General features: G+C 61.4%; 2 protein-coding genes across 3 annotated transcripts in view; one reads left to right on the forward strand and one right to left on the reverse strand.

Moving 5' to 3' along the window:
• UNC5A (unc-5 netrin receptor A) overlaps positions 1–13,154 on the forward strand; it is a 58,828-nt gene extending 45,674 nt beyond the window's left edge. The window contains exons 3-16 of one of the 2 annotated variants that reach the window (XM_069476159.1): positions 3,246–3,389; positions 3,674–3,777; positions 3,933–4,113; positions 4,757–4,924; positions 5,430–5,594; positions 6,489–6,677; positions 6,757–7,059; positions 9,662–9,749; positions 9,998–10,166; positions 10,327–10,560; positions 10,695–10,844; positions 10,919–11,083; positions 11,682–11,860; positions 11,985–13,126. In XM_069476159.1, the coding sequence (XP_069332260.1) occupies positions 3,246–3,389; positions 3,674–3,777; positions 3,933–4,113; positions 4,757–4,924; positions 5,430–5,594; positions 6,489–6,677; positions 6,757–7,059; positions 9,662–9,749; positions 9,998–10,166; positions 10,327–10,560; positions 10,695–10,844; positions 10,919–11,083; positions 11,682–11,860; positions 11,985–12,150 (2,405 nt within the window). In that variant the 3' untranslated portion in view covers positions 12,151–13,126. Of the gene's footprint in view, positions 1–3,245; positions 3,390–3,673; positions 3,778–3,932; positions 4,114–4,756; positions 4,925–5,429; positions 5,595–6,488; positions 6,678–6,756; positions 7,060–9,661; positions 9,750–9,997; positions 10,167–10,326; positions 10,561–10,694; positions 10,845–10,918; positions 11,084–11,681; positions 11,861–11,984 lie in introns of both variants that reach the window. The other variant, XM_069476160.1, reaches the window with a different exon arrangement.
• Positions 13,155–13,187: 33 nt separating this feature from the next.
• Positions 13,188–26,442, reverse strand: HK3 (hexokinase 3). The gene is made up of 18 exons (XM_069473921.1): positions 26,347–26,442; positions 22,476–22,638; positions 22,120–22,274; positions 21,907–22,026; positions 21,719–21,814; positions 20,766–20,865; positions 20,499–20,682; positions 19,847–20,002; positions 19,467–19,700; positions 18,844–19,139; positions 18,592–18,731; positions 18,393–18,512; positions 16,081–16,176; positions 15,813–15,912; positions 14,211–14,394; positions 13,968–14,123; positions 13,558–13,791; positions 13,188–13,471 (listed from the first exon to the last, which is right to left on the reverse strand). Exons 1-18 carry the CDS (start codon positions 26,440–26,442, stop codon positions 13,327–13,329), a joined length of 2,775 nt encoding a protein of 924 aa, XP_069330022.1. The 3' UTR covers positions 13,188–13,326.
• Between the last annotated feature and the right edge of the window lie 811 nt (positions 26,443–27,253).

A 27,253-nucleotide genomic window follows, 5' to 3' on the forward strand; every position in this document is an offset into this window, starting at 1 on the left:
AAGCTCCAGCGATAATCTGGATTCACGCTGAAGAGCCCTGAATTTAGGCAGTTTGTGATTTAGTCCCCAGAACTTGCCTGTCATTTTACAGATGAGGTCGAGGCCTTGGCTCTGACTTGTACTTGGCCCCAAAAGGGCTCAACCAGGTCTTCTGGGTCTACAAAGTCATACCCCATCCTTCCCCACCAGCTCAGCAGGGGCTGGTGTCCCCTGAAGTGTCAGCTCAGCCCAGCAGAAGAGCCCCAGAGGCCTTTGCTCTCTCACCTGACCTGGCAGGGAAGCCGAGCAGGGCAGCTTTAGGGCCCACGTTGTCCTGGGGGGAGAGTCTGCTACAGAGCCTCAGGCAAGGCCCCTCCCCTCCCTGGGCTTAGTTTCTTCATCTGGGAAATGGGGCTGAGGAGAGCATCCTTGAAGGTGCTGGAGCCCAGAACAAGGCCTTTCTTTTCTCCCCACCCCACGCCCGGGGCCCAGGACCGCTTTGCAGCATAAGTTTTCGAACTGCCGTTGCAGGTCCCCCAGGGAAAGGACAGGGGAAGGGGAAGCTGTGGCCAGAGAGCTGTTTTCCTGCAGCCTTGAGGACCTGTCCTATGACCTTCTAGAAGGCTCCAGGCCAGCATGTACACACTGAGAGACCCCAAACCTCGCTGACAGGCTCCCATGGGCTTGTTCTGTTCCAGCCAGGCAGAGAGGCAGGGCTTGGGGCACGTGGCACCTGTAACCGCCAGATGCTCTCCTGCCCTGAGCGTCCACCCTTAGGCCTCCTGTGGCCGGAACATCTGAATTTTCATTGATCTCATCAATTTCTCAGCCCAAAGCCACTGAGTGCTTTGAGGCAAGGTGGAAGACTTCCCTTACTTACCTACAAGCAGATACCACAGTGGTGGTGCCGTAAGCGTGCACAGACCAAAGACCCTGGGCCAGACACATTGTGTGGCCAGGCAGGTATAACACGGGTGGGAGGTCCACTCAGATCTGCTGCCCTGCCCATTTGTGTGGGGCTGGGGGTACCGGGTGGACGCCCCAGGAGAGAATGCCCATGTCCCACTCACCTGCCCTCAGTCCTCGCCCAGAAGGCCCGGGGAAGGGGGCCAAAGCCTGAAAATGCTAGAACCTGAACCTGCTGATGCTATAAAAGCCTGAAATTTGCAAAACCAAGCACTGGAGTCCAGTCTGGGGGTATAATTTATTTTGTGTTAAACAAACTGATTGGTTACTAGAAGCAGATTGCTGAGAAGGTGAGAACCTAAGTCCCAGCCTGGCCTGGGAGCCCACAGCCAACGCCCACCTCCCAGAGACACTTGGCAGTTCACACGCGTACACACACACCCGGCCAGCCTGCCTGGGCTCCCCCCTCTTTCCTCCACGTCCCTCCCCGGGGTGGGGCACCTGCTCACATTACAGGGTGGGCAGAGACACGGCTGTACCCTGACACTGCTCCCAGGAGCCAGGCTGCTTAGTGTCGTGCAGGAGAGGCCACAGCCCCGTACATCGAAGACCTGGGTCCCCCACCTCAGCCCATGGCCCTCCCAGAGCTCGGGGCTCAAGGGCATCCTTTGCCAAGGTGCCGTCTGGAGCTGGGACATCGAGGCCAAACTTGGCCCTCATTCATGGCAGCGGGAGGGAGGAGAGGAGGTGGCAGGACGGAAGGGGAGGGAGAACAAAGGGAGAGAGAAGGGAGCGCTTAAATTTTGTACGTTCTCCCCGGGCCGAGCCGCCTGGGTGATATGTGAGGTTCCTAAGGGAGGGCAAACCATGGGCTTGGAGGAGCTATCTAGACTCATCCACCCAGGGGAGAAAAAGTACCCAGTTCAGAATATTCCAGAGGTCTCCTATCCCTAACCCCAGGGGCAAAGAGGAGGAAGAGGGTGAAGGGCCCTGTCCCACCCATGGCTGCTTGTCAGATGCCCTAAAACTCGATGTGCTTGACAGGTGGCTGGTGCCCGGGGCCCCTACCCCACCCCAAGAGAGCGTGCGCATCGGATGCCGGGGAGAACAGGGGCCGGCAGTGCTGGGACCGAGGGAAGTGGCCCAGCTGTAGTGATCTCGGCCAGAGGTGACCCCACCGTCTGCTGTGTGAACTGGCCAGGGCAGAAGCGAGCAATGGAAAAACGTGGGGACCCAGTGTGAGAAGCCAGGGACTTGTGCGGGTCTGGGAAGGGGCCAGGGAAAGACATGTTAGAGAAATTAAGAGGGAAAACAGCTGCCCAGCCTGCGGCTCAGCTGGGCTTGCTGGTCCTCCTGCAATGCAGCCCCTAATTGAATTTTGCCGTTAACAATGGAAACACGTTGGCTGCGGCCTCTCTCCCTCTTTCTGATAAGCCGATGACCCGAGGGAAATTGGGGTCAGGAGGAGGAGAAATTGGAAACAAACAGTCTTTTCTCACTCCTGGGGTGGGAGGAGGCTGGCCTCTCGCTTCTGGCTGTCGGAAGGGCCTGGGCCTCGGACACACCTGGTCTTGGGGGCTGCGATTTGCAGAAGGGGGGCGGGGAGCCCAGCCCGCAGAGTCCCCCAGCCCACCTGATTTGGGCAGACAAGTCCAGGACTCCCAATCACTGGCCACGTGCCCTTTGCTGGCCGTCCCCTCTCCCTCTTCCAAAGTTCCTCCCCACCGGGTGACCACAGAGCCCCAGGCACACTATGGATTCAGACAGCCCTGGCACCTCTTCCCTCACTCACAGGTGGGAACAATACTGCCCAGGGGAGGGGACAGAGTAAGAGAACAGCCTGGCATGTGGGAAACCCTTACTACGTCCCCAGGGTCTATTATCATACTGCATAATCGCTGTAATTATATCGTTAATGACTGTTATTATATTATCACATGTCAGGATCTACCTGCTAACCCTCCAGAGAGGTGGGCCAGAGCCTTCCTCACCCTCTTTCACCCACAAAGGCCCTGGAGCTCCGTCTGTCCCCCACCTCTTCTCCCTGGAATCTTTGGAGGCTGACCCTGTGGCACAAAGCTCTATCAGCAGCCCCTTTAGGGACATTTCTGCAAGTGACTCTGGGGAATCAGGTCTCTAGCAACAAAGTGTAATTAATGGAAGTTCTACAAAAGCCCACTCCAACCTTTAGGAGATAGAAATTTACACCCTCTTTGGCCACCCCAGAGTTCTCTCCAGGCTGAGGGTTGCCCCCAAGGTCCACTCTCCTGCCAAGCAGAGAGAGTGGCGAGGGTGGTGCAGGGACCCTACACGTCAGGCAGGCTCAGAGGGCCCTGGCTACCTGCCCCTCCTGCCCCCAGGGCTGCCGGCCATGGAAGTCCGAATCAATGTCTCAAGGCAGCAGGTGGAGAAGGTATTTGGGCTGGAGGAATACTGGTGCCAGTGTGTGGCGTGGAGCTCCTCGGGCACTACCAAGAGTCAGAAGGCCTACATCCGCATCGCCTGTGAGTCCAGGCCCGGGCCCCTGGGGGTGGGGCAGCTGAGGCATCACCAGGAGAGGGGCAGCAGGCTTCCTGGAGGGGGTGTGCAGTCAGCAGCCTCACAGCCCTGCCTTGATGGGTGGAGGAAGTACCTGTGGACACAGCCCAGCCATCCCCTGTGCCCCTGGGCCCTTGTCACTTCGTCTAGTGCCGTGGGTCATGACCCCTGCAGGAATGAGGGACAGAGCAGGCCAAGGTGAGCTGGTGTGAGGCACTCAGGCGGGAGGACATTCTTGTTCCTCTTCCAGATTTGCGCAAGAACTTCGAGCAGGAGCCACTAGCCAAGGAAGTGTCCCTGGAGCAGGGCCTTGTGCTGCCCTGCCGCCCACCAGAGGGCATCCCTCCGGCTGAGGTGAGAAGGGGCTTCAGGATGCATTCCACAGGGGGGCAGGGCTCCCAGATCCTGGTCCTGCCTGCCCAGCCCCCCCAGGTCCCCCTCGGGGACCACTCCCCACTCTGGACAGGGCCAGCGTGGGCTGGCAGTACAGTGGCACGCTCCCTCCCCAGGTGGAGTGGCTCCGGAACGAGGACCCGGTGGACCCGACTGTGGACCCCAACGTGTACATCACGAGGGAGCACAGCCTGGTGGTGCGACAGGCCCGCCTGGCCGACACGGCCAACTACACCTGCGTGGCCAAGAACATCGTGGCACGTCGCCGCAGCGCCTCCGCTGCTGTCATCGTCTACGGTGGGCCCCGGGCACTGGCGGGGTGGAGAGGCTCCCCAGTCACGGGGAGAGGCACTGAGGTGCCACGGGGCTGCGAAGCTTGGCCGGTGGGGTACAGAGAGGCCGAGGAGCCAGGGCCAGATGGAGCAGACCCTGGCCCAACCGGGAAGGACAAGCACAGGGCTCGCCATGGCTGCCGGGGAGCGCAAGAGCACACCTGGGCAAAGGGGTGGGACAGGTTGGTGGTCCTCTGTGGCCAGGGGGCACCGTGCAGAAGGAGATGAGGGAACAGGAGGGGAATCTAGGACAAGTGACAGACCACCCCCTGCTCCTGAGTCTCTGGGTGGGAAGTAGAGGCCAAGCAGTCCCGGGCACCCCCAACGGCAGGCGGAGGGGGTGTGGGAATGGCCCTGTAAGAGGCTGGGGCTGGCCTGGCTGCCCCGAGCGCCCGCAGCTGTGGAGCAGGTGCTGCCGGGCCCCAGGGGCCAGCAGGACGAGCACAGCCTCCCCCAGGGCCCCTCTCCCAGCTCAGCCACCACCCACTGTGTCCAGCTCACAGCCCCTCTGCCCTCACGCCCTGTCCCCTGGGCCAGCCCTGTCCCCTGGGCCAGCGTGGCTGAGGACGCCCCCGCTCCCTGACCCGGGTCCTTCTCTGTCCGGCCAGTGAACGGTGGGTGGTCGACGTGGACCGAGTGGTCCGTCTGCAGCGCCAGCTGTGGGCGCGGCTGGCAGAAACGGAGCCGAAGCTGCACCAACCCGGCGCCTCTCAACGGGGGCGCCTTCTGTGAGGGGCAGAATGTCCAGAAAACAGCCTGCGCCACCCTGTGCCCAGGTACCAGAGGCCGCCGCCTCCCGCATCGTTTCTCACCACACCATCTCCGTGCCCTGGCTCCATCGCGCCCACCAGCCTGCCCCCCCATGGCTCCATCCCACTGCCCGCCACACAGGGCCAGGCTCGATCTGAGGCGGGAATCGGGGTGCAGTGTGTGGTCGGAGGCAGGGCTCAACACAGAGTCTGAGTCACAGGGCCTGTGGCACAGTCTGAGGACAGGGGCGAGGGCCCAGCCTGGGGCTGCAGAGCCCCCCGTGCCAGAGCCCTGCTGCCCCAGGCCAGGATGGCCCCCTGGTGTGGAGACAGCCAAGCAGCCCCAGGCGTCATCCGTGCCTCCCTGTCATGAGCACGTGTCATCAAGGCCAGCTGCACACTAGCGGGCGTGCACCCAGGTCCAGGCCAGCTCACCCTGCCTGGTCTGGACGCCCAGCAGGGCCACACCGCCTGGGGGGCGCTCGCGGCTGACCGCACCGTCTCCTCTCTGCCCGTGTCTGTCTCTGTCTAGTGGACGGCAGCTGGAGCCCGTGGAGCAAGTGGTCAGCCTGTGGGCTCGACTGCACCCACTGGCGGAGCCGCCAGTGCTCTGACCCGGCACCCCGCAACGGGGGCGAGGAGTGCCAGGGCTCTGACCTGGACACCCGCAACTGCACCAGCGACCTCTGTGTGCACAGTGAGTCCTCTGCGCCCCGTGCCCTCTTCTGCGTGCCGGGACTGGCCCTGCCCAGCCCTGTGGAGGTGGCGGCCAAGGGGTCACTCCCATGCCAGGGGCCGCACCTTCTCCAGGCGCAGGGCCCCCAGGGATCCTCCTCATCCCTAACACGCCTGCGCATGCGCCCACCGCCTCCCGGGACACGCACCACCCAACACCTCCCCACGCTTCACGCCTGCCCCGTTCCCCCGCGCACACACAGGTCCTGTGGGGACACCCGCTTGTGAGCCCTGTTAATTACAAGGCCATAACTAACAATTAAAGATCTCTGCTGGGTTTTTTTTCTCTAGAACACACCCTCCCCCATTCTTTCAATTAAAAACCTAATTATCTGTGTCAATTCCTTTCTGATGGACATTTCTTCCATTATGCAAAACCCTTCTAAAATCAATAGAGCTTCCCCCAGGCAGGCAATCACCCCCTCCCTGGCCCTGCCCCAGGCCTGGGGGAGGCAGACAAGGAGGAGGGCCCTAGAATTGCCGCTCCTGGCCTAGGGACTGACTGACCTGGAAGCACATCCCAGGAGCTCAGCCCAGCCCCGGTTGCCCTGGCCCCCAGAAGAGCAGGTAGCAGCCAGGCTGGGGAAGTAGCTCTTCCTCCGTTCTCCTGGCAGCAGCCTTAGCCTGAACCCCGAGTCTGCGAGGGCTGTGACTTGCTCAGAGCCGCAGGGCAGAGTGGTGCCCATGCAGGGCTGGCACGCAGTGCTGACGGCGCGCTCCCTGCTGCGGCGCCCCTGCCCAGCTGGTGCCGATGCCCCGGGAGTGGAGACTCGTTCTCCTGGGGTGCAGACCACTGACCTCTCCTCCCCAGCCTCCTACACCCCTGCCCCTCCCAAGGCCATGCTGTCTCCCGCAGCTGCGTCCGGCCCTGAGGACGTGGCCCTCTACGTGGGCCTCATCGCCGTGGCTGTGTGCCTTGTCCTGCTGCTGCTTGTCCTTGTCCTTGTGTACTGCCGGAAGAAGGAGGGGCTGGACTCGGACGTGGCTGACTCGTCCATTCTCACCTCAGGCTTCCAGCCTGTCAGCATCAAGCCCAGCAAAGCAGGTGAGGTGGCCCTGCCCCTGGACTCCTGCAGGGGCGCCCACGCCAAGGGCGGCTCCCTGAGTCCTCCTTCATCCTGCAGACAACCCTCATCTGCTCACCATCCAGCCAGACCTCAGCACCACCACCACCACCTACCAGGGCAGTCTGTGTCCCCGGCAGGACGGGCCCAGCCCCAAGTTCCAGCTCACCAACGGGCACCTGCTCAGCCCGCTGGGTGGTGGCCGCCACACACTGCACCACAGCTCACCCACCTCCGAGGCTGAGGACTTCGTCTCCCGCCTCTCCACCCAGAACTACTTCCGCTCCCTGCCCCGAGGCACCAGCAACATGGCCTATGGGACCTTCAACTTCCTCGGGGGCCGGCTGATGATCCCTAATACAGGTGGGAAGGACCCCCGTGTGCCCCAGGGAGCCCTGAGAGGCAAGATAAGCCTCCGTTTCCCTCCTGGAGGAGGATGGGACAGCCCAGATGTTCCTCCTGTGCCCCCAGCCTCCCCGAGCGGCTGAGCCTGACCGGCGAGGAAAGGGGATAAAGTTCTGGAGAGAGTCCAGCAGTGGCTGCACTGGGGGCCTGGCCAGAGTGTCCTCCCTGCTGCTGCCTGTGGGCACATGAGTGCTGTCCCTCATTCACACGCACATCCTGCGTGTGCCGGCTGCGTGCCGGGCCTGGGCCCAGAGGTAGGGAAGACTGGCCCCAAGGAGCCTGCAGACGAGCGAGAGGCCACAGGGGACACACAGACAACGCAGGCCTGAGCAGAAGGCCGCAGAGTCCCCACTGTGTCATGGCTCCCACCCACCACTGCACAGAAACCCTCTGACAGGGTCCCCGAGATGCCGCGCGAGAGAATCCGCAGACCCTGTCTGTGGATGTCTCCCGAGAAACGCAGCCTCTGGAGCTGCTGGCCGCGCCCACCCGCCCGCCACTCCCGTGCCTGGGCCGGCTCCCGCGTGGCTGTTGCTCAGAGCTCCTCGGCGCCTTGTCCTGGAGCAGCCTTGCCACTCCAGGCTTTCACCGCGGAGCCCTGCAGAGAACCCCCACTCCTCTGTGCCCCGCCCGAGGCTCTCCCTGCGACAGAGCTGTACACCCAGCGCCTGCTGGGCAGCTGCGTCTGGACGCCTCCCAGCACCTCAGACTCGCAGTGCCTGCAAAGCACGTCTCCCACCTCCCCCACGGCCGCCCCTCCTGGCATCCCAGCCGCCAGGCTCCGGCCAGAAACTGGGGTCACCTTGACCGCCTGCTCTTACTCACTTGCCCCCGAGCAAGTCTCGCGTGTCCTCCCTCCTCCATAGCTCCCCCTGCTGCCCTGCCCGCCGCCGGTCAAGGTCCAGCCGCAGTCCACACCCTCTACCTGGCCCCGGCTCCCACCGCCACTGAGCGATGCCAGAATTGATCCTGCCCCTCTCCTCCCCCGACCCCTTCCGGGCCTCTCTGCTGCCCCCTGCAAAGCCCACATGACAAGGCAAAGAGGTCCCGTCCCCTGCAGACCCAGTGCTGTGGCCTCTTCCCTCCCACACGCACTTCTGCATGCGGCAGCCACCGTGGGCCCTCAGTGCCCAGACGCACCGCGCGGCCCTCCCATGGGCTCAGGGGCAACTTCTCCTTTGCGTCTCCTCCCGACAGCGCTTGCTCTCTACGCCTCGTGTCCCCTTGTACATGGGATGGTGGTGGCCCCTCGTGGGGCTGTTAGGATGACAGCGTCTGTCGGCAGTGGTGCCCAGTGGCCCTCGGCCCTCCGCCGCCTGGGCAGGGTGGGTGGGCTGCCTCTCCTCCCGCACCCTTTACTGAGGTCTACTTGTCCTTCCCCACTCTGGGCCCAGAGCTTCATGAGGGCAGGGTCCGTCCTTTCCTCCCGCCCTCCTGAGTGCCGGCATTATCCACGGAATGGGTCCGGGAGTGCGTGTACCTCCCTCATGGAAAGCATGCACGTGAGGATGTCTGGGATTGTCCCCGACACCAGCAGCGCGTACCAAGGGGCAGTGTGGGCTGGTGAAGGGAGCAGTAGCTGTAAATACGCGGTCGACACTCGCCTCTCCTGGGCTTGGGTTTCCTGTGAGGTAGTGATGCTCCAGCCCAGCCCCCTGCATTGCCCGCGCTGGAGAACACACGTTGCTCTAGGGCTTGGGGGGATGAAGCCATGGCGTTCCTCCCTTCCCCCTGTCCTGGGCTGGGAGGGCATCTGATGTGAGGGCTCCCTGTCTGGGGCCAAGGCCACTGCTCACCACCCTAGCGTGACTCCCCAGCCCCCGTCCTTGCCACGGCCTACCCGACCACCTCCCCGTCCTCACCCAGCCGCTCCCCTCTCAGCAAACATGTCCCCTCCCGCGAGACGCTGGACAGGAGCAAATCAGCCCGTCAGGAGGGCGTCTGTGCAGTGGCCTCCTGGCCAAGGAGGGCTGCAAAGCCACGTGGTTATTCAAGACCCAGCCACCTGCAGGGACAGTGACAGTGGCAGGGAGTGGCTAGTTTGCAGAGGTGGCCAGGGCCAATGGAGAGGGGAGGAGCCTGAGCAGGACAGGACGGCGGTGGGGCTCAGGCCTCGGTGCCAGCGCAGACTGTGCAGGAGCTGCTGGGAAAGGCGTTGGGGCAGAGACCAAGGCCTTGAGAGTCAGGCCTGGGAGCTGGGCTGCAGCCCGGAGGCAGGGCAGGTTTTAGGCAGGAGACGCCCTGGTCCCACCCAGTGCCTGTCAGATGACAGGGGAGGCAGGTACAGCGTACCTGACACCTTCTGTTCCAGAGTTTTCTGTGCCTGGTCTGACTAGGCATGCCTTTCCCAGCTGGGTTTCCTCAGCTGCTCTTGGGGTCACCCTGACTCAGTGTCATGCCTGTGAGGGTGGCTGGACGGCATGGCTGTCCCTACATCACCTCTGTCCCCAGGCCAGGCTGGCACCAGTCAGTCCTCACAGGGAGGCTTGTGAAGGGGCCGGCTGGTGGTGCAGTGGCGCCTGTGCGGCAAGCGAGCCCCCGCCCTCCTGCTCTGTTACAGGAATCAGCCTCCTAATCCCCCCAGACGCCATACCCCGAGGGAAGATCTACGAGGTCTACCTCACGCTGCACAAGCCAGAGGACGTGAGGTGTGGGCGCGGGCCCTGCTGCCGGGGCTGGGAGGGGCCTGCTTGCCGCCCTCACTCGCCAGGTGCCCTCTGTCCACCCACGCTCGTGCCTGGTCTGGGCTGACGGGGAAAGAGTTGCGCCTAAGCGCCACCTGGCCACGCAGCCCCCGCCCTGGGGCATCGCCGCCCTGCCCTCTGCCCAGCCCAGCCCTTGGTTCCCAGGACGCCACTGATGCCTTTCCCTCCCCACCCACATTTCCCCACTTGAGGTTGCCCCTAGCCGGCTGTCAGACCCTGCTGAGTCCCATCGTTAGCTGCGGGCCCCCCGGAGTCCTGCTCACCCGGCCCGTCATCCTCACCATGGACCACTGCGGGGAGCCCAGCCCCGACAGCTGGAGCCTGCGCCTCAAAAAGCAGTCCTGCGAAGGCAGCTGGGAGGTGAGCAGGGAGCAGCCCCCAAGCCCTGGCTTCAGAGGGGAATGTGGGCCGGGCCCTCAGCAGCCAGGTGGCCCTGCCCAGTCTCTGGCCACTTCTCAGAGCTGCAGTGGCCCAAGGGCTTCGAGGCTGGGCAGAGCCAACCCCCCGGGCCCACCCGCAGGATGTGCTGCACCTGGGCGAGGAGGCGCCCTCCCACCTCTACTACTGCCAGCTGGAGGCCGGCGCCTGCTATGTCTTCACCGAGCAGCTGGGCCGCTTCGCCCTGGTGGGAGAGGCCCTTAGTGTGGCCGCAGCCAAGCGCCTCAAGCTGCTGCTGTTCGCCCCCCTGGCCTGCACCTCCCTCGAGTACAGCATCCGCGCCTACTGCCTGCACGACACGCGTGACGCACTCAAGGTACCGCCCGCTCCCCACGCCCGGCACCAGAGGCTGTGCCTGGCCCGGTGGGCTGACAGCCTGGCCCTGGTGGAGCCCCCTGCTGGGGCGGTGGGGAGGGTCCCAGCTGACCCCCCTCGCCCGGTGCACTGCAGGAGGTGGTACAGCTGGAGAAGCAGCTGGGGGGGCAGCTGATCCAGGAGCCACGAGTCCTGCACTTCAAGGACAGCTACCACAACCTGCGCCTGTCCATCCACGACATGCCCAGCTCCCTGTGGAAGAGCAAACTCCTCGTCAGCTACCAGGTGAGGGCCAGGCTCATGGCCAGTGCTGCAGGGGCTGCAGCTGGGCACAGCTGATACCTCCGTTCCGCCCCCAGGAGATCCCCTTCTACCACATCTGGAGCGGCGCGCAGCAGTACCTGCACTGCACCTTCACCCTGGAGCGTGCCAGCCCCAGCACCAGCGACCTGGCCTGCAAGGTGTGGGTGTGGCAGGTGGAAGGTGATGGGCAGAGCTTCAACATCAACTTCAACATCACCAAGGTGGGTGGCGGGGGCTGCAGCACTGCCGCGATGTGCTCCCGCCACCAACCCTCAGAAATGTTCCCACCTGTCCCCAAGCCCACCTCCTCCCAGAAACCCTTTGTCAGCTTCCTCCCAGCCTCCCAGGGAGGACGTGGAGAGGGGAGTGGAAGAGTATGTGGGAGCAGCAGGAGGGGAGACCAAGCTGGCTGGGGGGACCCTGCAGGGCTTCCCTGAGGAGGGACTTTGTCCTGGGCCCCAAGGATGAGCATGTTTGGCAGGCAGCGATGAGGGGAACTGAGCAGGGAGGAGGAGGGCAGGGAGAGCGGTGTGCAAGTTCTGAGTGGTCGGCAGGGGCTGGGCAGAGTGACTTGCAGGTGGGAGAGAGAGGACCGAGGCCAGAGCGCTCCTCTCTCACTGTCTGTGTCACTGTGGGCAGGTCGCTGCGCCGCTGGGCCCCAGTGAGCAGGGCCTTGGCACGTGCGGGGATGCCCAGGAAGTGCCAGTGCCCAGGCCTCCCCGTGCTCTGGAGTGGTCTGGGCACTCCCCCAGCGGGAGGTGGCAGTGGGTCCGGGCCCAGGGGAAGTTCTAACAGTCACCTCCACCCCTCACACCCCAGGACACGAGGTTTGCTGAGCTGCTGGCTCTGGAGAGTGAAGGGGGGGTCCCAGCCCTGGTGGGCCCCAGTGCCTTCAAGATCCCCTTCCTCATTCGGCAGAAGATCATTTCCAGCCTGGACCCCCCCTGTAGCCGGGGCGCTGACTGGCGGACCCTGGCCCAGAAACTCCACCTGGACAGGTGGGTGGGAGATGGGCAAGTGGTGCGGAGGCCACCTACGGTCCTGGGCTGGTGGGCGTAGGGTGGGTGGGAGGCAACACTGGGGTGAGGCCAGTGTGCTGATGGACCCCGCTCCCCTCCTCAGCCACCTCAGCTTCTTTGCCTCCAAGCCCAGCCCCACGGCCATGATGCTCAACCTGTGGGAGGCTCGGCACTTCCCCAACGGCAACCTCAGCCAGCTGGCAGCAGCCGTGGCCGGACTGGGCCAGCCAGACACCGGCCTCTTCACAGTGTCAGAGGCCGAGTGCTGAGGCCGGCCAGGCCGAACGCCTACACTCTCACCAGCTTTGGCACCCGCCGGGGACAGGCAGAAGCCAGACAGGGGCCCTTCCCCCAAACCGGGGAGAGCTGCTTGGACAGGCCCCCTCCGGCCGAAGTTGTCCCTTGACACTGGTCCTTCAGACCCTGCCCGAACTCCCACCCCTCCATGGCCTGCCTGGCCAGGCTGGCACTGCCACCTGCTCACACTCTGCTCCAGGGCCCAGGGTGGACAGTGCCTGGCGCCCATCTGTCTGTGTGTGTGTGTGTGTGTGTGTGTGTGATGCTACCTCTCCTCCTGCCCTGCCCGGGGCCCGCGTACGCACGGGCACGCACGTGCACGCTGGGCCCGGGACGGCCCTGCAGCTCCTGCCTGGGCTGGGCCTTATGCAAACATTTCTGTGCCTGCTGGGTAGGGGCACGTCTAAGGGGCCCGGCTCCAAGCCTACAGGGCCAAGGGCCACAGCCGGACAGGGGCGGCCCCTGGATCCAGGCACATGACCACCACACGAGCACGTGCCCACACACGCCTCGTGTGCTCATCTCACACTCACCCCCGTCCGGGTCATGCGGACACCCCCCCACCACACACATCTCATGCTGTACACCTGGAGGCTGCCCACGTCTCTCACGCCCGGTGTTGGTGCACATCCGCCTCGCACATGCTGCCCTCTCCCACCCACCCAGGGACACCCCACAGCTCCTCCCTGGCCCCACCCCCTGCCCCCAGCCTCGAGGTGCCCTGCCCGGCGGGGCGTGTGAATATGCAATGGGAGTCCCGGGCTGTACAGTGGCGAGTGTGTGCCGTGGCATGCCTGTTCCTGGGGCTGGCTGGTGCCCCGTGCGGGGCCTGTCGTGTGAAGCTCGTGTCCTGACTCTGTCTTAAGTGCATTCACGCACTTACACTTGGCCTTATGTACACAGCCTTGCCCGGCCGTCGGGGCGCGTAGGGATTTTATCGGACGTGAATGTAAATAAATTATATATATATTGCTAACCTGAGTGCTACTTCTTTCGGGGAAAGCCAGGGGGCAAGGCCAGATGGCCACAGAGTGCTCACACGTGGGCCGTCCTGGGAGTCCTGAGTGATGGGACAGCTGGGCCCACACCCTGCTCCAGCAAGGCTGGGGCTGAGAACTCCGTGGCCTGGAGTCTCCGTGGAGACTTCCTCAGACACGGGTCTTCTGGGCAAGGCGGCAGGCAACGGCAGTGACCAGGGCTGCCCCTTTGCCGGACCCATCCTCTGACTGCAGGAAGGTGACCACACAGCGAGGGGCCAGCTCCCGCACTGTGGTGGCCACCAGGCTGGAGAAGCTGTGAGGGGAGGGCTGGGGTGAGCCAAGGCCAGCCGGGCCCCATCTGGCCACCCCTCCCTCCCCAGCTCGTGCCCCCAGACTCACTGGGGATGCAGCTTGTAGAGGGTCCCGTCCACCCCCACAGACACCGTCAGCTCTTCCAGGCCCCGGTTCTCCCGCATCTTCTCTGCCACAGCAGCCACGCCTGCGCCACAGAGCCGGGCGGCCCGCTGGGACACAGCCTGGCACACCTCTAGGACCATCAGGGCATCATCCGACGTTAGGGGCAGGCCCAGATCCTCCAGGATAGCTCGGACCTGCCGCAGGGCCAGGCTGTCGCTGGGGGAAAGGAAGGAATAGAGCGCAGAGAGGCAGGGTCCTTCGTCAGCTCCCCCACTCTCACGACTTCTCCCAGGTTGTCCCCCAGAGGAGACCCCCACGCCACCACCCAGCAACACCCCCCGCAGCGGACAGATAGACTCTGACAGTGGGAAGGCAATGCAGGCCTCCGGCACCTTTCAATCTCAGAGAGGAACTTGGTCTTAAAGATGTCCCTGGTCTGAAGGCGCTGGATCTGCTGGCCCCGGAAGAGAACGCCCAGGCTGGTCAGATGTAAGAGGATGCGGCGGACAATCTCCCCCAGGTACATGCCGCTGATCATCTTCTCAAACCTGCGTGAACACGTGTGTGTGCCCAGGGCAGGAGACCCTACTGGCTACCATCACCAGTGCCAGCCACTGCCTGGGCCCAGCCCACACCTCTGCTTGCCGGGGTTGATGGATGCCTGGTCTACACTTGCGTCAAAGCAGGTGCTGAGCATGTCCAGTGAGCCATCATCCCCAAAGGCACCCCACTCCATGTTGATGCACATGTGGCCTGAGTCCCCGGCCACACCTGCCACATTCCGGAGCTCCTCCATGTAGCAGGCATTGGTGCCGGTTCCTGCAGAGAGGCCAGGAGGGGTGCCGCCTTGATGCAGACAAAGTCCCACACCAAGATGGTAAAAGCTGGACTCATTCCCCACCTCTCCGTCTCCCCTACTCACAACCTGACCCTGGTCCTGGCCCTCCTTCCTTCCTGACATCCCTTGTGCAGCCCCTGCCAGCACCAAAGTCTAGAGGCCTCCTCTGCTTCCCCTGCCAACACCACCTCTCTGTGGGAACAGGGAGAGATCAGACATGAGGAGCCCACAGCCTGGCCAGAAGATGGGCAATGAACAGCCAGCTCTGCTAATGCCTCTGTGCCCAGGAGCACAAAAGAGGGCATTGTGGGTATCCCAGAACACTGGTGAGTCTTCCTGCCTACAGGGTCAGGGAAAGCTAGAGCGAGGAAGCGACATTTGAGTTGGGTTTTGAAGCCAAGAAGCACAGAATGGAAAAGGCGTTCCGGGCAGAGGGCACACCCTGGGTGAAGATACCTCCTTCCTCTCCCTAACACATTTTCAGCTCTAGGCGAGTGGGCTCCTCGCTGGCCCCACCTGGAATTCCTCTGTCCAGTTGTTAATTCACATGGCAACCTCTCCCGAGTGCCTAACCATGCCAGGCACTGTGTGATCCAGAAGCTCCCTGTATCAGAGAGGCTGCCACAAGCCTGGTGCTAAAAGGTACCAATGCCCCAGGAGCTGCTGGCTCCCTTCTCCCCGACAGAGCCACGTCCTTCCAAGGCTTCCTGTTCAACTCCACTCCCCCCGGGGCTGCTCCTCTCTGAGCCTGGCCTTGCTGCCGCCCACCTGCAGTCAAGTCAGCTCGCGGACTGCCACCTGCTGTTCCGGGCTTAACCCTCCCTCAGTGGTCAGTTCTGAGAAGGCAGCGATTTCCTCTGCTTTTAAGTGTCTTCCTGTCCCTTTTCCCAGCCCCTTCTGGTCGCAGGGAGGGTGCTTAATAGACTTAGAATCCTGGACTATCTGAAGGCCCCTCACTGCCCAGCTCCCACCAGTTCCAAACACTGTGTGTGCCACACTCTGCCCCCTCCATTCATCCTCACGACGCTGAGACAGGCATTGTCATTAGCTCCACCTTTGAGACGAGGAAACTGAGGCTCTGGTGACTTGCCCAAAGTCATACAGGTGAAAGCACAAAGCTGATATTTCCACCCAAATCTGTGTAACTCCAAAGCTCAGACTCGTTTGCTAGATCGGCAAACTGAGGCTCAGAGAGCTTAGATGACCATGAGGCAGTAGCTGAGCTGGACTAAACACCCAAGCTCCAGACTACCAGCCCAAGAGAATGTTCCAGAGCCCACTGGGACAGACAGGAATGATCCCACCCCACCGAGGCCAAGGGAACATCCGAACTGAGGAATCAACAGGAGGCTGTGAATTGTCAAGCAGTAGGGGCACAAAAGGGCAGGGCCTTCCTCACCAACAATGAGGCCTATCTCACAACGGGGATCCTCATAGCCGCAGGACATCATGGTTCCCACCGTGTCATTGACAATGGCAACCACATTCAGCTCCACTGCCTGCACGCAAAAGGATGCTGCTAGTTGCTGGGCAACGTGGTTGTCACAGTAACCAGCCCTGGACCCAGAGGTCTCTACTGCAGAGGGCCCCCCGTCCGGCAGCAGGAGACCCTTTGCCCCTCTAAAGGCCTGCCGCAGCCCCAAAGCACCCCCGGAGCAGGCGTCTACCTGTCTTCGCCAGATGGCTCCCCGCAGCAGACACACAACGTCTTGGCCCTCGCAGCCTGATGCATTGAAACCCTTGGTCCAGTTCAGGAGGATGCCCTGGAGTGGGACCAAGGAACAGGATGCCGGAGGCCCCCTCAAGTCTCGCTCTGCCTCCCCAAAGCCTGCACCCTCAGAAGCGTGTGATTTCTACCCCCTACAGGCAGCCCACTTGCCACACAGCTGAAGGCTTTGCCCTCTGTGCCTCCCAACTCCCCAGGAGGCTTTCGGGGCGCAGAAGCCTGTTAATAACGATCTGACCTATGTCTTCTGCCATCAGTTCCAGAATGTCCTGAAGGTCTGAGGCTCTGGCCCAGAAGGAATGGTCCTGTGTCATCGGGTCAGGAGGGAACAGAGCTGGTACAGTAAGTGTTGTGGGTAAGAGGGGGGAGGACAGAGAAGGCTCAGTGGCCCAAAGGACAGCAGATCCCGCCCTTTCCCTTTCAGAAAGAACTTACAAGAGTTACTTGAGAGGAAGGGACAGAACTGTGTCAACGGGAGAGTCACATGTGTGTTCCAGGGACAGGTGAGGGGCGTGCGGAGAAGCCAGAACCCAGACACCTGGGCAGGATGGGAGGGGCCGGACAGACCACCTTTGCTGTGAGAAAACGGACTTCGATTGTGCATTTAGAGACAAGGGGCTTGGCTGTGCCTGAAAGGATGGCAGGCCCCTCAGTGTGCGTGCTCTGAGGGAGGGCAGGGGTCAGGGGTTAGCCTGTGGCTGTTAGGAGAACACGATTGCTCTGCCCAAAGTAGGAGCATGCAGGGCAGCCCTAGAAGTCCTTGGGGCAGAAGATTCTAGAAATAGTAACCAATGTTTTCCCCCAATAATAATTCCTGCTATGCCTTTTCCCATTGTTCTAGGCTCATTGTCTCAAAAACAGAAACCAGAGACTGTGAGAGGGGAAATGAGAGGAAGAGCCACTCGGAGGGACCAGACGATGAGCAAGCTTCCCTGCTCCCAGACGGGACAGAGACTCCCGGTCTGGGGAGGCGGAGGAGGAGGAGAGTCAGATCCAGGTGTCCAGTGGTTTCCTGAGGAAGGGGTTCTGTGCCCTCCCCCCTGGGCTCAAACCCTGGGAGCGGGGCAGTTGGCAGTGGTGGTGGAAGAATTTGAGTGATTTGACAACAGAGGAGGCCTCTGCCATCCTTCCCCAGGTAATGCCCAGGGAGGTGTCAAGACTCGAGAGGGGAATGGCAGGGGGGTTCTTAGAGAGCAGGGGCCAGGGCATCTCCCCGAGTTCCCCACACGTCTGCACATTCCACACAGCAAATGATGCTACGGAGCCAAGGGGGGCCCCTACCTGGCAAAGGGGGTCCTCACATTAAGTTTTCGCCCCTGGAAAGAATGTGGGCTCAACACAGAAATTAAGTTCAGTTATAGAAAATTAATAAGACCTATGTTTCTTGTACGTCTAGATTTGCACAGTCACACCTGCTTCCCACACCTTACAAGGAATAATCAACAGGAACAAGCACGCTTAGCCTGGAGCCGAGCAGCAGCGACCACGGCCCGCTGCACAATGCAAAGGACCATCGTGTGAAAGAAAGCAGAGGAGAGAGTCTCGTGTGAGCGGGAGGTCAGCGCTGGAGCAGCGGCTGGAAACCACACAAAGTAGCGGTTGGAGTAGATGAGGCAAAGCTTTTCAGAGATCACAGCTGTCTATGAATGCAGAGGATGACTTCAGAGGCAGCGAGCTCCTCAGCACAAGAGGCTTTTAAGCAGAAGTCAGGGATGTTGAGAAGGAGATTCCTGGGAGCTTGGACCAGAGGCCTGAAAGATGCTGTTTCCGACAGGAGCTTCAGGTATGTGCATCGAGAAGTCCATGGCACTGGTTTAAGGACACACCGAGGTGTGTGCCGGGTGAGGACCTGAGCTTGGCACTCTGCCACCCCAGTCAGGCAGTGAGAAGGAAACAAGCCAGGAAAGGAAATGGAGAGAGGGCAAAAGCCCCCATGCAACCTCAAGCCCCTTCTAGACAGGAACAGACGCTGCTGCCCGCAGGACCCCAGGCCAGTGTACCAGTGCTGTGGCTGAAATGGACCATGTGTCCTCTGGTCAGCCCCAATCTAGGTTTGCACTGCTCCCAAATGCCCCAGACCCTAAGCCTGGGCACATGATGTCTAGGAAAACTGAGGCTAGGTGCAGGCCCAGCCCAGCAATGCTGCACCCCCACCACCACCACCCGGCCCTTTCCCCAGGCTCCCGCCCACTCCATGAAGGGGACGTGGGTGGGAGGCCCTTGGGGATCGCTTCTCCAGGCCCTGCCCCTCACCTGGTCCAGGCCAAGCTGCCTGCATGGGAAGGAGAAGGTGAAACCCAGGGGGAGGCTCTGTCCGCTCAGGCCCTGCTTCTGCTGGAAGTCCACAATGCAGTCCACAATGTGGTCAAAGAGCTGTGGGACAGGGCGGGTCAGGGCCGGGCCTGCCTTGGCCCTTCACCTCCTCAGTCATCAGGGCTCAGGCTGTGGGTACCTGCTGCCCAGAGCCCTGGGCCACACACTCGGGGATGGAGTACACCTGGCTGGTGATCTGCACACCTCCTGTGGCCACACGCACCAGGAGGACACGGAAGTTGGTGCCCCCAAGGTCCAGGGCCAGGAAGTCCCCTCGCTCTGTGGAGCAGAGATCCTCAGTGCCAGAACAGGGCTTGTGGCTCCAGCTCCAGGACACACTATGACCCCGAGGAGCCCGTGCCCCAGTCCCACACTCAGAGCAGGTTCTTACCGCTGCCATCAGGCGTGGCCCGGACGTAAGTGGGCAGCATGCGGAGAGAGGAGGCCTCCCCTCGGAGCCCCCTGGCCATGGCCTCCCGCATCCGTGCCTGCACCGCTGCCAGCTGCTCGTGGCTCAAGCGGAACGGTGCCAGGGTCTCCTCCAGTAGGCGCCTGTGGCTGGCCAGGCGGGCAGCCACTGCAGTCACCATTGCCACTCCCCGGCCACCCCCGTCCACAGAGGGGACGAAGGAGACATCACATTCTGGGGCCAGGAGCATCACCGTCTCCTGCAGAATGCTGCAGAACCTGCACGGACACACACCAGACACACCAGTTTGGGCCCCGCCCCCCAGGGCCTGCTAGAGGCCCAAGCGCCACAGCCTTGTCTGTTTGGTTCTAGATCCGCTCCACGCACCGGCCATCGCCGTGCGCCCAGTGACCCCCACCCTTGCGCACACAGAGAGCAGCATCTCTTCTCTCCTTGCGCATCCTCTGGCCTCCCATAGCTCAGGTTGGCTCAAGTGACATACATATCCACTGGCTGGCATACATGATCCCAGCGTGCCCTCTGGGTGTGCGTCAAACACACACGTTCACGCTACCTGCTCACACAGGATCGTGTTCCCACAATACCTGGGATGCTGCTCAAACACTCGGCCTCCGGTAGCCACAGCAACCTGAAGTGCTTGATGCTCCCGGCTGCGCTGCAGGCGGGAGAGGACGGAGGCCAGGGCAGCAGCACAGAGCTGGGCAGCCCGTGTGCACACGGCTGCACACACGAGCTGCACAAGCTCAGCGTCCGAGGTGTCTGGGCTCAGGCCCAGGTCCTGCAGGATAGCGTGGACACGGGCTACTCCAGCAGAGGGGCTGAGAGGGACAGGTTGCCAGTTGGGGCTCAGGTAGTCCAGAAGCTCCCCATCCCATGAAAGCCCCATAGCTACCTTGGGGACAGAGTGCCCTTCCCTCTCCCAAGCCAAGAACCCCCTTGTCGCAGCCACTGCTCCCCCACTCACTCCTCCATCTCAGCCACATGCTCCAGGAGGACGCTGCCTCGGCTCAGCAGGGCAGGGGAGGTGCGGCCACCAAAGAGGACCCCACGCCGGGCCAAGTGCACCAGCACCAGCCGCACCAGCTCACCCAGGTAAAGGCCCCCGATCATTTTCTCAAACCTGCAGGTGGGAAGGGCACCCGGATGAAACCTTTCCTAACCCCTCAGTCTACCTGGCCCCAAGAGCTCCCAAAGAGGGATCATTGTCTTTGGGGCCCCCAGACTGAAAGATCCCGAAGCAAATGGCCCCCCAGAGGACAGCTGGGTGTTTGCTCAGATCCCACTGCCCTTCTGACCTGGGTTAGGTTCAGGGGCCCCCTGCAGAGGCAGCAGGCTCCAAAGGAAGGAGGGAACACTCTGCTCAGCTGTCCCCAGCCCCCACCCTGGCCAGGCTGGCCAGAGTCACGAATAAGGGAAGGCTACGGGTTGAAAACTCTGGGTTCTAGAACCTTGAGCCCTTCCTTCTTTGAAGCAGGCCAGGGCCCCCAGGGAGCAACCTGAAGACCCTCAGAATGAGAGGGAGGAGCCTGAGGGCCTGAGGACAGGGGCAGCAGAAGGGGTGGGGAGCTGAGCAGTGACAGGGCCTGGAATAGAAAGTCAGGGCCCCACCAAGCCACCTCTGAGCACCGGGATTCAGGGACTCATGGTCCAGGGAGTGGTCGAAGGTAGTCAGCACCGGCCCCAGGGCCCCACTGTCGCCAAAGGAGCCCCACTCGACGCTGACGCACACGCGGCCACGGTCGTTGTCCAGCGCTGCCACGTGCCGCGCCTCCTCCATGTAACATGCGTTGGTGCCAGTGTCTGGCAGGGACGACCCTGTCAGGGCCTGCCTGCCAGGCAGCCACGCCCCGTCCACCACCGCAGAGGGCCTGTGCCCTACGTACCTACGACAAGCCCAACCTCACACGGCCTGAGCCCTGGCTCGCAGCCCATCATGGTGCCCACCGTGTCGTTCACTACGGCAACCACGTCGATGCTGTGGGCCTGGACAGGGGAGAGGGCAGAGGGCAGGGACAGCCTGAGTGGCTGGCGGGGAACCTGGAGGATAGGCAGACCGGAGCCTGGGCTTGGATGAACATGCCCGGAGTCCATGAAACACACGTGTCTGCACGCCCCACACATGGGTGCCACATACATCAGGGCCCCAACCCTTAAGGGCGTTTTCCTCCCTCCCCCAGCTCAGGCCCTCAGGGTCACAGTGGTTCCCACTCTCAGCCATCACTTCCAGGGGCCCCGCAGGACCAGGGTGAGGGCCCGACACCGAGTGCCTCCTTGAAGACTGCACCCTGCTCGCCTCTGCCGGTCCAGGCCAGCCCGTTCCTCCCAGCCCTGACCTCCAGCCACTGCATGCAGCACCTCGGGGGGTTAGTCCAGACCGATCGCCTTTCTCTGGCATCTAGACTTTTGCATGTGCCATTCTCTGCGACTAGAACTTCCTCCCCTGCCCCAGCTAAAGCATCGGGCGAACTTCTTCAGGTCCTGCTCAAGCCGCAGGGGCCTCCTCCCCAGTGCTCCCAGAGACATCTGAGCACACCTCAGCAGGGATGATCTTTTATTAGAATGTTTTCTCCTCTAGACTGTGAAACCTTTAGGACAGGGTCAAACTCTTTTCATGTTTGTTTCCCCAGGTCCTGAACGTTTATTTGATCTTTCTTAGCCTCAGTGATTTTTACCTATAAAATGGGAGTGGTAGTGACAGGTAGCCCAGGGTTAGACTGGATAAAGGACATGAAAAGGAAAGGAAAGGAAAGCAGGCGCTCCCAGAAGCACAGGCACAGCCCCTGTGTGCCAGGCCCGGGCCAACATGGGCAGCTCTCCCGTCAGCCCCTCCACTCACCCCCTGCCTCCGAATGGCGTCTCTGAGCAACTGGACCACGTCCTGGCCTTCCACACCACTGCACCTGAAACCTTTGGTCCAGGAAATGAGGGTGCTCTGGAAGCAGAGTAGTTGAGTTACTCTTTTGACGACCTTCGTGGGGCTGCACCCCCTCTCCACCCACCGTCCCCATGCCCGCTTGACCTCACCCTGTCCAGGCCCGTCTGGTGGCAAGGGAAAGAGAAGCTGAACCCAAGCTGCAGAGCCTGCCTGCTTACAGGGTGTGCGTCCAGGAACTCGGACAGGCAGTGGGCCGCAAAGTCAAAGAGCTGCAGGACAGGTTGGGGGCTCAGCTTTGCCCACCTGACCCCAGCTACCCAGCCTGGGCTGTGGACCCCAAAGATTAGGCACCAAGCACTCACCTGCTGGCCAGCACCCAGCATCATCTCTTGTGGGATCACAAACTCCTGGCTCCTGGGCTCCACCCTATGCCCCTCGATGCCAGTTAGAGTCACCCATAAAACACGCAGTGAGGCCCCTTTGGCTCCCAACTCCAGCACCAGGAAGTCTCCTTGCTCTAGAGGGCAAGCAGGTCACAGAAATGCACGCAGCTCGCAAGACCAGAGCCCTCTGCCTCCTAGAAAAATCCCCAAGTCCTGCAAAGTCTGGTCAAGAGACCTTAGAGATGGGGAACAGGGATAAGGAACTTTCCCCTCCCCCAGATCAGTACCCTCTTCCAGGCCTGGCCTATAATACCAGCTTATTCTGTGTTACTCACCAGTGCCATGCGGGATGGATCCCACATACGTGGGCAGCATCCGAACAGCAGGGGCAGGGTTGGCCTGTCCCCTCAGTGCCTGCTCCATGGAAGCCAGGAGGCTGGCTTGGATCTGCTGCAGCTGTGCCCCTGTCACCTTGAACTGCTGCAGGCACTCCTGCATCTGGGGAGAACCAGGCCAACATCAGGGAAGCAGCCCTGTTGGGCTGGCCGGATTCCCCTCTGCTTCCCCAGGAGCTAGCCAGCAGGCCGCCCAGGGCCCTCAGAGGCTCGCTGGTCTCCCCAGTACCGCTCCCCCCCGCCCCCGGCCCACTCTTTGTCCCCGCACACGCCCTGCCTCTCTTGCTGCCCTCAGTCCACACCCAGCTCAGGCATCCTCAGAAGGCTCCGTCCTGGAGAGAGAAGCCACCTCCTGCTCCTGCTGCCCCATGTTCCCATGGCTCCTCTCAGCTCTCCACACCCTCCATCCTGCCACTCTTCTCTGAATCCAGGGTTCGGCGAGATCTCCCCTGGCACACCATGACTGGTGGCTCTCTGGCCCCCAACCGCCCCAGTACCCCGAGCAAGAGCCTCTCAGTGGGTTGTTGTTGAAAGAACAAACGTGTGAATAAACTTCAAGTTCAAGTTCAAGTTCAAGTGCCTGCCTCTCCTAACCCACTGTCAGACTGTGAACCTGAACAAGCCCAACACAGGAGCATTTAGAGACCGCACTGCAGAGGACAGTCCTTCCTTCACCCCATCATCCCCCCCCACCCCGCCCCACCATGCGTAGAATCAACGAAGCCCTGCTCCCTCCCGCAGAGCTCGGACTCCAGAGTGGGAGACAGAAAACAGGCAAATACACATGGAATGTGGTTCCGCTAGTGATGGTGGCTATTGAAAGCAGGGAGCAGGATTAGAAGTTAGAGAGTGATCAGGGGAGAAACATATTTTTAGATATGAATCAAAGAGGGCTTCCCTGACGAGGTGACCAGAATGAGTGAAGGGGACGAGCCATTTGAAGATCGGGGGGGAAAGCATGAAGGAGTTTTCTCCAGAGCAAGGGGATGGACTTGGGGTACAACTGGGCCAGAGTGGATCAGAGTCTGAGGGGGGTGAGAAGGCAGAGACGGCAGAGGACAGCACGTCCTGGCTTCCCACTCCACCAGAAGCCCAGGGGCTTAACAAGAGCCCGGGGATCTCACCCTGTGTGCAAAATCTCCCCCAACGACCCTCTCACCCATCCTTCAAAGAAAAGTCCCAACAGTGTCCCTGGGTTCATCGGAGGGTCACAGCCCAGCTCCTCATCCTCCCCAGGCTTAGACTTTCCAAACACCTCACTTCCTGTCTCGCAGGAATTCTCCCGTGGCCCATTGCCCCACACGGGACACACATCTTTGAAATAACGGCTCGGGTGCCTGCATAACGAGGCCTCTGCAGGGACAGCCATGGTGGAGGGGATTCCTGTTGAGGAAGATGAGGATGACTCAGTGCTGCCTCTTGCTTTAGGAAGAGAAAGGGAAACGGGTTCCTAAGGGGGCGGATAATCCTGGCTGGAGTGCCGGGTGTCCAGCTGAGTTCGCCCTGCAGCGCATCCTCCCAGCAGCCGTGCATGCCAGCGGTGGTTATTCCTACGCTCTCAGCGAGGAAACTGAGGCTCCAAGAAGGCGGATCATGCCTCGCCCACGCAGCTATGGAGGGGCAGGGTAGGATGAGAAACAGATCTGACTGCAGAGATGTTCCCACACAAATGCGAAGCCTTGCAAAACTAGCAACTTGCCCCGAAAGAACCAGGGCTGATAAAAGTTGCAGGAAAGAGGCCCCCGGGCCCAGCAAGAGGAACTCACATCTAAGTCCTGGCCCTGCCACTTTCTGGCTGAGTAGTCCTAGGAAAGTCACATCTCTCTGAGCCTCAGTCACTGAGAAAGTAATATCCTCAGAAGTGCCCCAGTGCCAGGACCACGTCTTTTCACGGCTGTATCTCAGGGCCGGGGGGCAGCTGGCTGGCGACGGGCTCTCGGGATTTGCTGTTGACCGAATGGTTGTGGTGGCGTAAGAACTAAAGGGGATAATGTGTGTGAAAGTGTAAAGTGCTGTTCTGACGTGAGGGATATTTTATCATTGCTTAATGAAAACAGTAGAGTTATGGGTAAGTCAATGGCTGGGGCACATTGATGCTTTTCTTCCTTTTCCTCCTGGGCACACCGTGAGGTTCAGGAGGAGAGACTAGGAAGAGGCGGAAGCTGCAAGGAAGACAGAAGAACTTCCCTGGCAGGTCCCGACGGGGCACACACCCGCCAGGAGAAGCTCCCGGAGCCCCTCCGCCTGCCCCCCAGGAAGAGCGGGCGAGAGCCCGGCCGGGAGAGCGGGGAGAGGAGCATCGGAGCGTGTGAAGTCCGGCGCGGCTTCCCGTGTCCATCAGCCGGCCCTGGCACTCGCCCCTCTGCGCAAGGGACCTCCTCCCTCTAGCAGGAACAACAGTGGCCCCTTCTCAGAGATGCCGTGAGGACTGAGAAGGCGACAGACGAGCAGCCCTGGGACAGCACCTGGCTCATAGCAGATGCTCAGTGACAGGGGCCTTCCTCAGTGCGCCAGGCACAGCCGGCCTGTGAAGCCTCGTTCCATGTCCTCTCTTGTGGCAAAAGGAGACTCGGGGAAGAGTTGGCAAGGGACTCTGGGATGGGGCTGGGCGCTGACCATGTGTGATTCGCCAACATTTTCTCAGCCTAAGGTCACAGGAAGGGGAGTGGGGTGGGGCCTGTGGTGCTGATTGGGGGCCCAAGGCCGTGGGAAACCTGCCATTCCTGTGACGTCCCCCAAAGCCAAAGGGAATTCTTTAAACTGCAGCGTCTGCAGCCGAGCCAGCAGGGCAGCCGTGGGCCTACTGGGCGCTCAGGAGGGAGGGCAGGAAGTAAGGGAGGAGGTGGCCACAGGCCCTGGCTGGGCAGGCGCCGCCCAGTCCCGCTTCCTCCCGGCCGGGCGCAGAAGAAACGTCTCCAGCAGGGGCTGGGCACGGGCTGGACGAGGGAGAAGGGGGCAAGCAATGCAGTGAGGGGTGATGCCCCACAGTCTGGGCAACAAGCCTAGTCAAGTGGATGTCAGAACAAGCCGGAAAACTAGAGAAACTGCAGGGAACGATTTCCGAACGCTTTAACGGCCTCCTGCGCAGGCCCTTACCTCGGCGAGCTAACTTAGCTCTCCGGGTGCAGGGGAGTTTTCATTCGACTTTATTTTCCTCCATTTTACTGATGAGGAAATAAAGATGAAGAGATATGAAATGACTTGCACAAGTGTTTCTTGCCCAAGGGTGTGGTTGCATACACACCCTTCTAAATCTTGGTCAAGACGACAGGAAAAAGAGAAACTCACTTCTGAGCAAACCTCAGGCACGAGTTCGGCACTAAAGTCATCTCCGCGTGCCTGGCTGCACACAGAGGGAGACGCGCAGGAGGAACTAGAGAAGCAGGACAGGAAGAGGCTCAAGAACACAGCTTTTTACGAGACAACCCTGGGAGGCTCCATTCTGGACTGTGCCAACCCACTGGGGGCAAGGGTGGCACACTGCGTGTGCACAACCCACTGCGTGGCAAGGTGACCAAAGCAATACCTTTGGCGCTCGAGCACCTCAGCTCAAGCTCCTGTTATGTCTTAAACTCAAGTCATGTCACCTCTTTAAGTCCCTTTTGCTCATCTGTAAGATGAGGAGACAATCCCCACCCGGGGCTGTCGGAGCCCCAAAGGAGCTGGTGACCAGAGCGGATGGGAATGGCTCGGTAAGCTGGAAGCGGCCGCGGGGGTCCGAGCCCAGGGCCCGCAGCAGCTTCTGTCACGCTGCGCTTGAACGGCTTGCGGCTTGCGTAAGCATGAGACAGGAACCCAGGGCCAAGCTTACCAGTGCCGAGCTGTCTGAGGGCTGGGGCGAGCCCTCCTGGGAGTGGCCCGGGGTTCCTTCCCCCTGCTGCCCCCCGACAGGCCCAGTGGAGTCCATGCGGTTCCACCTATGGGAGAGAAAGGGACAAGCTGGGTCAAGCACGCGCTCTGCAGGCCCGAGGAGGCTGTAACCCAGACCAGCTCCATGCCTGCTGGGGGCAGAAATCAGAACCTCTGACCACTAAAGACCCTTTAGTAGTCAGCCAGAAGGCCCTTGCTTTCCAGAAGCGTGTTTAATGAGAGCACACCGGGAAGGCTGATTTCCAGTCCAAATGCCATCCATTCATTCATTCTGTCATTCGTTCAAATTCCCACTGAGGCCTCGTGTGCCAGATGCTGAGGTACAGCTGAAGCAGACCTGGGCTCTGCCCTCAGGAACCTCACGGTGTGACTAGCGTGGGCAGTGACAGGGGGCAGCCACGTGTGATACGCGGACACGCCACTGTGGTGCGCAAGTCAGGGACGTGCTAGAGGTCTGGGACCCAGGCTGTGAGGTAGGAAGGAAGCAAAGGTCTGCCAGAGAAGCAGGCGGCTGCACTGTGCACAGCCCTTGTGCCGGGCGGAAGGATGTGAATTTCACCCTGAAGGCGACAGGAGACGTGGGCAGGGTGGATCTGTGCTTGGAAAAGGGGTTCCACTAATGGTGTGACTTTGGGCAAGTCATTTATGACTTCTTTGGATTTCAGCTTCATCTGTAGGACAAGAGGAAATAATATCTACCCTCACAAGGCTGTTGTGAGCATTCAATGGAGTAGCACCTGGGGAAATGCTTTACGAAGTGCAGCGTGCAACACCAGGGCCAGCCTCGGTGGGTTTGAAGGTGCAGCGACGCAGAGCAGAAAGAGGCCTGTGCTCAGAGCTGAGGGCCA

This window comes from Eulemur rufifrons, chromosome 7 (genome assembly GCF_041146395.1).
Source record: "Eulemur rufifrons isolate Redbay chromosome 7, OSU_ERuf_1, whole genome shotgun sequence".
Classification (NCBI taxonomy): domain Eukaryota; kingdom Metazoa; phylum Chordata; class Mammalia; order Primates; family Lemuridae; genus Eulemur; species Eulemur rufifrons.

Coding starts and splice junctions, on each gene's coding strand:
- HK3 (XM_069473921.1), bottom strand. CDS start 26,442: ATGGACTCCACTGGGCCTGTCGGGGGGCAGCAGGGGGAAGGAACCCCG. Junction 22,275..22,475: donor ATCCATCCCGCATGGCACTG/GTGAGTAACACA, acceptor CTTGCCCTCTAG/AGCAAGGAGACTTCCTGGTG. Junction 20,683..20,765: donor TGAGGTTGGGCTTGTCGTAG/GTACGTAGGGCA, acceptor CGTCCCTGCCAG/ACACTGGCACCAACGCATGT.